This window comes from Salmo salar, chromosome 06 (assembly GCF_965601325.2).
Source record: "Salmo salar chromosome 06, fSalSal1, whole genome shotgun sequence".
NCBI lineage: Eukaryota > Metazoa > Chordata > Actinopteri > Salmoniformes > Salmonidae > Salmo > Salmo salar.
Genome location: NC_138296.1, coordinates 32,149,572 through 32,163,096, shown reverse-complemented (window position 1 = coordinate 32,163,096; position 13,525 = coordinate 32,149,572). Strand labels below are relative to the sequence as shown.

At 41.9% G+C, this 13,525-nt stretch overlaps 1 protein-coding gene across 34 annotated transcripts in view; it reads right to left on the bottom strand.

Annotated features, from left to right (window-relative positions):
• LOC106606883 (uncharacterized) overlaps positions 1–12,607 on the bottom strand; it is a 30,975-nt gene extending 18,368 nt beyond the window's left edge. For 13 of the 34 annotated variants that reach the window (XM_045720163.2, XM_082976463.1, XM_082976462.1 and 10 more), the window contains exons 1-12: positions 12,416–12,606; positions 10,477–10,521; positions 9,875–9,940; positions 9,738–9,776; positions 9,038–9,106; positions 8,738–8,824; positions 8,609–8,641; positions 8,269–8,310; positions 7,569–7,619; positions 7,082–7,132; positions 6,529–6,588; positions 1,998–2,048 (exon numbers count right to left, since the gene is read on the bottom strand). In XM_045720163.2, the coding sequence (XP_045576119.2) occupies positions 1,998–2,048; positions 6,529–6,588; positions 7,082–7,132; positions 7,569–7,619; positions 8,269–8,310; positions 8,609–8,641; positions 8,738–8,824; positions 9,038–9,106; positions 9,738–9,776; positions 9,875–9,940; positions 10,477–10,521; positions 12,416–12,482 (661 nt within the window). In that variant the 5' untranslated portion in view covers positions 12,483–12,606. Of the gene's footprint in view, positions 1–1,997; positions 2,049–6,528; positions 6,589–7,081; positions 7,133–7,568; positions 7,620–8,268; positions 8,311–8,608; positions 8,642–8,737; positions 8,825–9,037; positions 9,107–9,737; positions 9,777–9,874; positions 9,941–10,476; positions 10,522–12,415 lie in introns of those variants that run through there. The other 21 variants (XM_082976467.1, XM_082976472.1, XM_082976482.1 and 18 more) reach the window with 17 other exon arrangements.
• Between the last annotated feature and the right edge of the window lie 918 nt (positions 12,608–13,525).

Below are 13,525 nucleotides of genomic sequence, written 5' to 3'. Positions count from 1 at the left end.
AGAAACAACAGACAGAGACACAACAGACAGAGAAACAACAGACAGAGTAACAACAGACAGAGAAACAACAGACAGAGAAACAACAGACAGAGAAACAACAGACAGAGAAACAACAGACAGAGAAACAACCGACAGAGAAACAACAGACAGAGAAACAACAGACCGAGTAACAACCGACAGAGAAACAACAGACAGAGTAACAACAGACAGAGTAACAACCGACAGAGAAACAACAGACAGAGTAACAACCGACAGAGAAACAACAGACAGAGTAACAACAGACAGAGAAACAACAGACAGAGTAACAACAGACCGAGTAACAACCGACAGAGAAACAACAGACAGAGTAACAACAGACAGAGAAACAACAGACAGAGTAACAACAGAGTAACAACTGACCGAGTAACAACAGACAGAGAAACAACAGACAGAGTAACAACAGACAGAGTAACAACAGACAGAGTAACAACAGACGGAGAAACAACAGACAGAGAAACAACAGACAGAGAAACAACAGACAGAGTGACGACAGAGAAACAACAGACAGAGTAACAACCGACAGAGTAACAACAGAGTAACAACAGACCGAGTAACAACAGACAGAGAAACAACAGACAGAGTAACAACAGACAGAGTGACGACAGAGAAACAACAGACAGAGTAACAACCGACAGAGTAACAACTGACAGAGAAACAACAGACAGAGTAACAACAGACAGTGTAACAACTGACAGAGTAACAACAGACAGAGAAACAACAGACAGAGAAACAACAGACAGAGTAACAACAGACAGAGTAACAACAGACAGAGAAACAACAGACAGAGTGACGACAGAGAAACAACAGACAGAGTAACAACAGACAGAGTAACAACAGACAGAGTAACAACTGACAGAGTAACAACAGAGAAACAACAGACAGAGTAACAACAGAGTAACAACAGACAGAGAAACAACAGACAGAGTAACAACAGACAGAGTAACAACTGACAGAGTAACAACAGAGAAACAACAGACAGAGTAACAACAGACAGAGAAACAACAGACAGAGAAACAACAGACAGAGTAACAACAGACAGAGTAACAACAGACAGAGTAACAACAGACAGAGAAACAACAGACAGAGTAACAACAGACAGAGTAACAACAGACAGAGTAACAACAGAGAAACAACAGACAGAGTAACAACAGAGTAACAACAGACAGAGAAACAACAGACAGAGTAACAACAGACAGAGAAACAACAGAGTAACAACAGACAGAGTAACAACAGACAGAGAAACAACAGACAGAGTAACAACAGAGTAACAACAGACAGAGTAACAACAGACAGAGAAACAACAGACAGAGAAACAACAGACAGAGAAACAACAGAGAAACAACAGACAGAGAAACAACAGACAGAGTAACAACAGACAGAGTAACAACAGACGGAGTAACAACAGACAGAGTAACAACAGACAGAGTAACAACAGACAGAGAAACAACAGACAGAGTAACAACAGACAGAGTAACAACAGACAGAGTAACAACAGACAGAGAAACAACAGACAGAGAAACAACAGAGAAACAACAGACAGAGAAACAACAGACAGAGTAACAACAGACAGAGAAACAACAGACAGAGTAACAACAGACAGAGAAACAACAGACAGAGTAACAACAGAGAAACAACAGACAGAGTAACAACAGAGTAACAACAGACAGCGAAACAACAGACAGAGTAACAACAGACAGAGTAACAACAGACCGAGTAACAACAGACAGAGTAGCAGAGGTTCAATATGGGGTTTAGGTTTAGCACCCTGACCATTGGGCACTCTACATCCTGGACCACTTCCTAGAGACCATAATACTGGTTATTCAACACAACCTAAAACAGGGTACACAGCAGCTATCTGATTGTAATATATTTACTGTAACGTCATATCTTCCTGCTGTTAGAGTTTAAACTTTTGACAGAGACAGACACACAGAGATAGAGTAGCAGATGTTTACCATTGGGCTTAGCACCCTGTCCATTGGGCACTCCAGCTCCTGCACCATATCCTGAAGACCACAACAATGACTCATTAGGTACAAAAATATATAAAAACAGACCAAACACGTGACATAAAAGCTAACATATTGACAAGTTGTTGAATCTGTACGTTAGTCATGGGCATGCTGTCTTAGCGACACTTGTACTGCAACTAATATGAACCATACATATACTTCAGTAACCCAATATGACCCAGCATATTGAACACCCCAGCATGCAACAAGCAGTGTTCACTATTAAACTGTGACACTCACTCTAAACGGAAGCTAAACTGAGGATGTAGCAGAGACTCTATATTTAGACTGTCAGAGTCGGGGGGATGAATTCGGATTAGCATGTAAGTCAGAGTTTTGAATGAACCAAGCCGTCCTCTGTGGCGCAACACTGATACATAGAACAGACACCAGGGCACAGACACAGACAGGATCACACACACTGAGCTACAGACGGGACGACAGGCAAACACACGGTTGCCTTTAGCACCCTGTTCAATAGGTTGCTCTGCTCCAACATCACACTCACATCACACATCAACATGTTCAGCTAAGAAGTCAAGTAAATGTTAATTGAAGGTCATTTCAAGTTTTTTGTCACAACTGAAGGAAATGGTTTTCCAATCTGGATATATTTTTTATTTATTTTTATTTTACCATGTAAGTTGACTGAGAACACATTCTCATTTACAGCAACAACCTGGGGAATAGTTTTCAGGGGAGAGAGATGAATGAGCCAATTGTAAGCTGGGGATGATTAGGTGGCTGTGATGGTATGAGGGCCAGATTGGGAATTTAGCCAGGACACTGGGGTTTACTCTTACGATAAGTGCAATTGGATCTTTAATGACCTCAGAGAGTCAGGACACCCGTTTAACGTCCCATCCAAAAGACAGTACCCTACACAGGGCAGTGTCCTGGGGCATTTTTTAGGCCAGAGGAAAGAGTACCTCCTACTGGCCCTCCAACAGCACTTCCAGCAGCATCAGGTCTCCCATCCAGGGACTGACCAGGACCAACCCTACATAGCTTCAGAAGCAAGCCAGCAGTGGGATGCAGGGTGGTATGCTGCTGACAATATTATGTGATGATTATATATTATTATATTATATAACATGATTTTAAAGTTGATATTAAAATCAAAAATGACTCATTCTGATAAATCAAGGCTGTTAATGTAAATGAGAACTCAATTGAGGCGTAAGTGAAGTGTACACGCTCAAATCATCACATATGAAGATTGTTAAAGACATTGGATGACAAAGACGCTGGAGAGACAACATAGATAACATGTTAAGAATAACACTTGAAAAAAACGCCACATCAAATTCATTAGCAACCTCAGACAGCTGATATGCACATAATAAAGACAGGTTTCTATGAACACCTGGAGTTAGTCACTGATTGAGACACATTTTAAGATAAAAACATTGTAATTAGATGAAGAGCAACATTCACAAACACTTTTGGAGGGAAACCATGGACAAACAACAGGAAGATGATATGTATCCCAGTGGACAATTTACAATGGAATGACTGAAAACAAACAACAGCAGGCGAAGAGGAGTCTAGCGAGCCCCAGACTGAGACATCACTTTAACATCAGACACGAAAGTCATGAGATGAACACAGTAAGAAATGCAGAGATAAAGAAATGAACACTTTACCCTTGTTTGCAGATTGGATAGACTTTCTGTCCAGTACCGGGCAACCAATACTTTTTGTTCCAGGAGCCAGAGGACTCACACTTTTAGTAGACTGTCCTCCTACAGGGCCCAGACCTTTGGACCCTGTCCAGTCTGGCACCCCAGCAGAAGGGCCTTTTGCACCTTGTCCAGCAGGTACATAGCTTTTAGATGCCTGCCCTTCTATTGCAACAGGGCCAAAATGTTTGGCTCCCGGTCCATCTGGTATCGTAGGTCTATAGTGTTTGGCTCCCTGTCCATCTGGTATCATAGGTCTATAGTTTTTGGCTCCCTGTCCATCTGGTATCGTAGGTCTATAGTTTTTGGCTCCCTGTCCATCTGGTATCGTAGGTCTATAGTGTTTGGCTCCCTGTCCATCTGGTATCGTAGGTCTATAGTGTTTGGCTCCCTGTCCATCTGGTATCGTAGGTCTATAGTGTTTGGCTCCCTGTCCATCTGGTATCGTAGGTCTATAGTGTTTGTCTCCCCGTCCATCTGGTATCGTAGGTCTATAGTTCTTGGCTCCCTGTCCATCTGGTATCGTAGGTCTATAGTTTTTGGCTCCCTGTCCATCTGGTATCGTAGGTCTATAGTTTTAGGCTCCCTGTCCATCTGGTATCGTAGGTCTATAGTTTTGGCTCCCTGTGCTACAGGACCAATACTTTTGCCCTCTTTCCCAACAGGCACCTGAGGTTCTAGACTTTTAGCCGCCTGTGACTCTGGGACCACAGAACCAACACCTTCGGAGCCCTGTGGCTGCTGAGCTACTGGACCTGTGCTTCTGGTGCCGCAGGACCAAGACTTTTGGCCTCTTTCCTAATGGGTATCTGAGGTCCTAGGCTTTTAGCCCCCTGTGTATGGGATGCCACAGGACCAGAACTTTTGACCCCTTTGCCATTTGGAGCTGCCGGTCCAAAACCTTTGGCCCCCTGTGTCTGCTGAGCTACGGGACCAGAACTCTTGGCCTCCTTTCCCAGTGGAGCTGCAGGTCCATAGCTTTTGGCTCCCTGTGCTTGAAGAACAACAGGATAAGGGCTTTTGGGCCCCTTCACATCTAGCAATGCAGCAGGTCCTTGGCTTTTTGCTCCTGTTAAATCCTGTGCCACTAGACCTTCACCCTTATTACCCTTTCCAGCACCTCCCAAACCTCCCGCAGAGGCACCTGGCAGAAAAAAGCTTGTCACCATTCACTATTGAATTCTTTGGGACCTGGAGAAGGCTCAGATCGTATGCATATCCCATTGGCACACTAATGGCTGAGGGCAGAAGACTTTCACAATAATTAACTATTGGCATTTACAGATCTTTTTTGTTAGAAAAAGTTTTTCACGTTTTTCTTTTTTACTGCAAAAACTGAGACAAGCCTTAAAGGTATAGATTTCAGGACTTTATCTACTTCTCCAGAGTCAGATGAACTCGTGGATACCATTTTTATGTCTGCGTCCAGTATGAAGGAAGTTAGAGGTAGTTTTGCGAGTCAATGTAAACTAGCATTAGCGAAAAGACTGGAAGTCTTCGAGATCAGCTAGCATTCTTCCTTTATACCTCTAACGTCCTTCATACTGGACACAGAGACATACATTTTTAACCACAAGTTAATCTGACTCTGGTGAAGTAGAGATTGCCCTTTTATTTGTTGTTGATATAAAGATCCATTGAATTGCAGGTCGTATAGGCCAATTCTGTTGCTTAATGTAAACATAAAACTAATCTCTAAAGTTTTGTCTCTACAACCACAGTTTCTGGTTCTATGACTACAAATGTCTTCACCCAGCCACAAGGTATATCCACGGGGTTGATTTATTGTACTTGAACACACTTTGAAACAGCAACTTAAACAGTAGTACAAATCTTCCAAATGACACTTCATGGGCCTCTTTCTCCAGGTCACTCAGCACTCAATACCAAACAACCATCCCCTGACAGACTACATATAGGACAGCGTGACAGAAAAAAGACACACAACACTGACAAGATGAGGGGCGATCGTCCGAGATTAACGATGGGCCTAGGTTAAAGGACACATCATCAGCCGTATTAAGACACAGACTAAGACAAACAACAACAGATGACAACAAAAGCCACAAGTGAAACAACAGACGCAAAATAGACTAACGTGAAAATATACTCTGAGGGCATCCACTGGCATAAACACACGCCCACATGGAGGTCACACACCTAACAAAGCATTGCCATCAAAAACTCTAAAACTTCAATGGCACACACCAAGACCAGTCTCCATGAGACATTTATAGACGAAGACTCACAACAGTCAACATCAGTGGGTGACAAATCCACCTGATGGACAGTGAGAAACGAAAATGCAGAAGACACAGACTTGACGGACAAGCCGGAGATCATTTACAGGAACAATTACACAAGAATCTTAGCGGCAGGGGCCTAGTGGTTAGAGCATTGGACTAGTAACCGGAAGGTTGCCAAATCAAATCCCCGAGCTGACAAGGTAAAAATCTGTCGTTCTGCCCCTGAACAAGGCAGTTAACCCACTGTTCCTAGGCCGTCATTGAAAATCTGAATTTGTTCTTAACTGACTTGCATAGTTAAATAAAGGTAAAATGTAAAAAAAAGAAAACATCCACAAGACTCACAAAACATCCACATGTCAAACCGTAAGCCCATTGGATATACCAGCGGCTCGAGCACTGACGCTGAAACCTCGAAAGCACTTAGTAAGTATAGAGAACCAGATCAGAGAAGAAGGAAAGGCCACCAGGTGCACGTATAAAATCTTAAGTTCTAGACTAATTATTATAAAGAGATGACATGAAAACAAGGAACGCGAGGTTTACCCTGTTTGGATGGTTTAGCACCCTGTCCAGTAGGAACTCCTCCAGATCCTGCAGCATACCCTGGAGACCACAACAGTGCTCATTCAACAAGATTCACCCAAAAACCAACCAATAAAAAGACTGGAGTCTGAACCCCAAAATGAATCTATCATTCTATATGACAATGTGATTTCAAATATCATATTGAAAATATAATATTTTGATCATCGTTAGGAGTCACTTTCTAGTGATTGGTCAAGAAGACCCAGGACAAACACATGCTGTTAGAAAAACCCAAATCCCTATACAAAGTTAGGAACAAAACCCACAACCACAACATGCTGACAGGGGCTGTGATCCACACATGGCAATAGATATTGGCGTGGTGTCTCAATAGCATTCAAACAAAACTATGACTGAAAATGATACCTACACCATATGTAGACAGTATGTGAACTTACACAATCAATATCATGATTGTGGCATAATGTGTCTACATGCAACATGCACCTTTATAGAAACTGGAACAAAGACACACATAGACAGACAAACACACAGGGTAGCAGATGTTTACCATTGGGTTTAGCACCCTGTCCATTGGGCACTCCAGCTCCTGCACCATATCCTGAAGACCACAATAGTGATTACTCAACACTGGCGACTATTTGACGGACTCATGCAGATACGATGCTCTGATCCACAAACATAACCATACACGGACACACCCACTTACATACTTCACCACTAACACAATTCCAATCACACCACAACTAAATATATATGGCTGCCCATTTGAAAGAATTTGGCAGCCGAACAATAAAGACAACCATTGATGGTAAGTAGATAGACACCTGTTAATGCACTGAGCAAACAACATGCATTTACACCATGTCTGACTGAATCAGCAAAAGGCATAAATACTGATTACACAGAAGAGATTGAAAACGGCAACACGAAGAGCAGACATGAAGGCACAAACTGAAAAACGCAGGTAAAAACAAACCAACATGAATGCGGACACGGACGGACACGGACGGACACAGCAGGATTGGAAAGTTTACCCGGTTTTGGTCCCTTAGATCCCTGTCCATTGGGATACCCAGCTCCAGCACCTAATGTTTGCAAAGGGGCACTGTCAAATGGAATGATCAAACTCCACATGCAGGGTATGAGGTACAGAGGCTTTGCAGCAATCAACCACTTTGCTTGTACAGATGTAGGATCTTAATTTCAGCCAGTTTGCTACAGCAGGAAAATAATCCTACTGCGACAGGAAATGTGAATTATTATGTGGATTAGAATTCATCTTTAAGAGTAAATTGACGCACCTGTGCATCAATCTAAGTAACATTATTAAAAAATCCCCAACAAAACCAGTCAGTTTAATGGACATTTATGTAAGGGTTGATACATTTTTCATTAGGGCAAATTAAGTCTGAAATTTCAAAGTGGAAAATCTTTTTAAAACTCAAATTTTGCAAATGAAGATCCTACATCTGTAAAGCCAGTTTACAGATGCTTGCTGTCTATGTAGGACCCGGCTGGCTAATGTACACTGTACAGCGTACAGTATGCAGATGACAATTTGTAAGGTGCGTGATATGGAAATGCCCACTGATTTATTGATTGGGATTGACAGTTTGTTCAATGAATTAAGTGCTTGAGGTGTGAGCTGTAAAAGATATGAACCCTGGCTTGTAAAATAGTAGACCATAGTATTGGCCTTTAGATCGTTCAGGCCAGCAGGGATTGGCTGCTTACCTGGTCGTGGATAGCCTCTGGCTACAGCTCCAGCCCCATAACCTAGCAACAAGACAAGTAGCAAGGTCAAAGGACATGCAACACATAACTCTTACATCATGTCATTTAACCACATAACCACAAAAAGCTTAAATCACCACCGCTGGAGTTTTTATTATTATATTCCAAGGTCACATTCTGGTTTATTAGATGAGAACCAATCTGCACTCACAGACAATGGCACAAATTCAACTTAACTATGATTAGATCCAACAGACAGAGACAGAGGAGACGGACTTAAGGATCTTAAATATTGTGTGTTCTATACGAACAAATACCAGGTAACAGAACAAACACGTACCTGGCTGTGTGCCATAGCCATTACCACCGTATCCTGACAAACACAGACACACAGACAGATGATGTTTACTCAGCATTGTTAGTACAAACTTTGGAATAAAACATCTCTTGTCCTGAATGTCTCACTCACCTCCACCTCCACGTGGTTTCCCACCCTGTGAGCCCAGTCCGGCTCCCGTCCCCATTCCTTGGCCATTTCCTGCTCCCAGACCAGCACCTACAATCAGACAAATGGGAAGAAGTCATATTATGTAGACATTTATTAAAATAAATGAATGAATATTTAAATCAACAAGGAAAACTGCTGCAAGAGTTAGACATTTTTGGCATATAGCCATTGTGGATTTCATGTAAATCTCAGTTACTAAGGCATTTCATCTTAACAAGCCTTGTTCAGAGACTGTTTGTTAAGTAAAGTAGTAGACATTACCATAGCCTCCCTGGCCTCCGTTACCATATCCCCCCCTACCCCCGGCCCCTCCTGGGCCTCTGTATCCCCCTTTGGGAAAGACAGTGGAGACATGTCACATATTGATACACACAAATAACACATTAAACAGAGTAGATAAACACAAGCTGAATCAAACAGAGAATATTTAGACTGAGAATACAAAACATTAAGAACACCTGACACAGCCTTTACCTGGATTCACCTGGTCTGTCTATGATCCCTTATTGATGTCACTTGTTAAAGTCACTTCAATCAGTGTAGATGAAGGGGCCTCAGGTTAAATAATGATTTTTAAGCCTTGAGACATGGATTGTGTATGTGTGCCTTTCAGAGGGTGAATGGGCAAGACAAAAGATTTAAGTGCCTTTTGAACAGGGTATGGTAGTAGGTGCCAGGCTCACCGATTTGTGTCAAGAACTGCAGCGCTGCTGGGTTTTACACGCTCAACAGTTTCCCGTGTGTATCAGGAATGGTCCACCACCCAAAGGACATCCAGCCAACTTGACAAAACTGTGGGAAACATTGGAGTCAACATGGGCAGCATCCCTGTGGAACGCTTTGAACACCTTGTAGAGTCCATGTCCAGGCGAATTGAGGCTGTTCTGAGGGGGGGGGGATCCTAATGTTTGGTACAGTCAACTCAGTGTACATGGTTTAGCTCTATCTTTGAGAAACTCACCTCCTCCAAGCTGCTGAGCCCCCCCTGGATAATGACCACCTGTGATTCATTAGAAAGACAGGTCATGATGGTACATAAATTAAATTATGAATGATGATTGGCAGCACTAAAAATATAAATATGGCAATCAATATTACCCCCAGCTCCTCCGGTTTTGGCGGGCTTGGCTCCGTAGCCTCCCTGTATCCCAAGAGCACCAGCCCCTGGAAGACCACAACAAGACACCACAGGGAGATATGAGACATCAGTGGTCAGTGAGCACCATAGCGGAGCATGTTTCTCTATGGTGGGAAAAAACTCTAAACGTTGTATCATATGAGTCTATATTAAATCATTAGCAAGGAGGATGAGCATTGCAAGACAGAATCTCAGTCAGATTTCTCATTGACGATTGCACCACTTTCAGTTTTTAATTAATTCTAAAAATGCCAGACAACTTAATCTGAAGCTATATTTAGTTGAGCAAATTAGTTTAGACCATGCTCAAGACGGGTCAATTGAGTGCAGTCTTGAGATAAGACAGAATCTGTTAGCGGTTCAGAAATGTTGGTGGAAGTTCCACTGACCTCCAGCTTTTACACCTCTCATCCCTGCACCCAGAGAGAGAGAGAGAGAGAGAGAGAGAGAGAGAGAGAGAGAGAGAGAGAGAGAGAGAGAGAGAGAGAGAGAGAGAGAGAGAGAGAGAGATGTGGGGGTGGGGGAGACAGACAGACATACAGAGACTAATAATTGCACTTACCCCTGGGTAGCATTTTCCCCATACCGGCACTTTGAGGTTTCACTCCTAATAGAGACGAAAAACAGAATTGCAAATCACTTTATGAAGTATGCTATGCTGCTATGCTGTGGTTTGGAGAAAGATGAAGGCCTTCATCATTTCCTGTTGGCCAGTGCCAGTGTTCCACCATCCATAACGTAAGCATTTGAAACACTACAGCTGATTAAATATTAAATGATGTCATCGGATGATGAGTAGTGTACATCTCACTCCCATCCCATGCAAACTCAGCTCCAACTGGGCAGCTTGAGGGAAGAGAAACAGACATCTCCATTGATGGAGTGGAGAGACAGACAAAAAGGAGGGACTGTGTGCAGGTTGTAAAGGCTTCTTTCACAACAGGTTGTCAAATTTGGACCGCTGCTGCCACCTCACCTTCCCATGCTTTGATTCAAAGCAATCAGACGAGATGAAACTACAGAGGCTTAGCGGGGTCACCAGACTTGGAGCAGGTCCATTTCACTGAGATCCAGGCAGCAAGGACCACGTAGGCCCATTTTTTTTCCCTGATCTGACACGGTCATTGGAAATTTGACACATAAATGTCAGTTGGGCGGTTTTACAGAGATATCTGAGCATGATATCCAAGTTGATTCCTGATAGTTTAGCAACATGTCTACAGCTATCTGTCACTCAGATGTAGAGGTGTAGGATCTTAATTGGATCCCCATGTTGCAGGAGAATGTCCTGCAATGCATGAAATGTGAAACTTGTAGTGTATTTGAGGTTTGTAATTTCCACTTTGAAATTTCAGACTTGATTTTCCCAGGAAAATATCAATTAATTATAATCCACATAATAATTCACATTTCCTGTTGTTGCAGGATTATTTTCCTGCTGTTGCAAGCTGACTCAAATAAAGATCCTACATCTGTATGTTGACTGGCCTTCCAGACCTCTCAGATAAAGTCACCAGAAACATGAAATGCATGTTGTCAGGGTTTAAAACCAAGTAGTTACTCTGAATTGTTCAAATGTTCTATACAATTTTAAATTGTTTTCATTTTATCCCCAACTATTCAATTAAAGAAATTATGCTGGCAATTATTTCCAGATTTTCTCTGTGAATTTTAGAGCTTCTTTCTTTAGAAGAGAATTTGACTACATGTGTCAAAGGAATTTCACAACTAGGGAATTAATGTTATATTAAACATGTCTTTTAATTCAAATGTTATTTCTATTTAATTTGGACAATTCAAATTGGCAAGTTTTTTATGGAAGTTGCAAGTTGTGCGTAATAGGTAACTAAATGTGGACCACAATGCAACACATCCAACAATAATAAAAATAGTTAACGTTTTATATATGAATATAATATGAATATTATACATGCATAACCATTTAAGTAATCAAATCAATTGTTAAATATTCTTATTTTTTAAAGTTGAGAAACACGCAAATCCATAATTTACAGAACAATACAATATCTTCGGAAACTACTATATACTAATAAATAATTAACATTTAAACATTTAAGTCCAATTTACACTGTTGTGCACTAAGCAAGCACCAGTGAAGATTTAAGGTGGTAACAAGCAGTCCTGTGCTGACACCTACTGTACAGTGTTTCACAACACAATGTAATGCGTCTGATTGCTATTATAATAATGTTCTACAAAGACAGTCTTGAAACTACTCCAACATTAATTCTAAGTATTAATTAAAAATAACATTTCTGATGTGCCAACTCTACAATTTAAGAAATTATGGTGGCATGTCTTAATCTCTCTTTCTATCCTTCCCAATCCTCACACACATGTGGGCCTGACTTCTTATCTCTCTCTCTTCTCTCACCTGGGATCTATATCCTTTAGACAACGTTATCACTTTCTCTCATATTCTGTCATATTCCCTCTCATCCCTCTTCCATCAGCCATTCTATCTTGGTTATGTCTCTTACCTCCTTGTAGGGTGTGCTGTGCCAGCCATAGGACCAGCGAGGTCTGAAGGAACGCTTTTACCAGCATGGTGGAGGAGACCTGGTCCGGCAGAGAGAAAAACAGGCAGACAGACAGACAGACAAGGAGAGAGAGAGAGAAACTGTCCGGCTGGACAGGGGCACAGCACAAGTAGACAGCTCCAGTGTTTGCCCACGCCTTAAATACGATTCTGGTTTTGATACCCTCCCCCTGACCAGCCCTGCCCTCTATCCTGCAATTGGCCTTTGCTGCACCGAAGCACCTGCCCCATTTTCTCCCTCTCTCTCTGGACAGGCAGTCAGGCCCACCGCTGCCCATCCATAGACAGTCCACATCAGGCTGCTGATCAGCTGGAGGGCTGCCAGCCAGTATATTAACATGGCAATGTGATTTGTGTGTGATGAGCGGGATAAGACAATGCTTCAAAGAGGTGATAAGTGTGAGATCATGGTTTAGATCAGGGATCATCAACTACATTCAGCCGTGGACCGATTTTTTCTTGAGCAGATGGTCGGGGTCTGGAACATAATTACAAATAATTTGTAAACTGCAAATTGACCGCAAGCAGCCCAAACATATATAATATTTGACTAAAACATAATTTAAAACCTTGCTTACATGTGTATATGATCACGTGTCTCTCTACTATGGATAGGAATCACTTGGAGCTGATTTTCTGGTGTTTTTATTGTCTTTTATGTCTAACAAAAAAAATGTCATATATAATGTTACTCAGAAAACTTGGGGGGCCAAATAAAAACCCCCGTGGGCCAAATTTGGATTGTGGGCCTTCAGTTGAGGAAGCCTGATTTAGATGGTAAGGAAGGGGCGGTAGGACAGAAGGGCATTTTCAGTATGACAGTGTTTGAAATAAAAAGGATTGTTTATTTAACCTTTATTTAACTAGGCAAGTCTATGTGTGTTTTACAGAGGGGAAGGATGGGTACGTGTATACATTCAAGGTGGCTAGCCTTGGAAATCCACTACATTGGACTGGCTGTATGATATTATTACATAACCCTATTACATAATTACAACATATTTATAACATTTCTGAACGAGACCTTATTATATTTCTCAAAACACATATA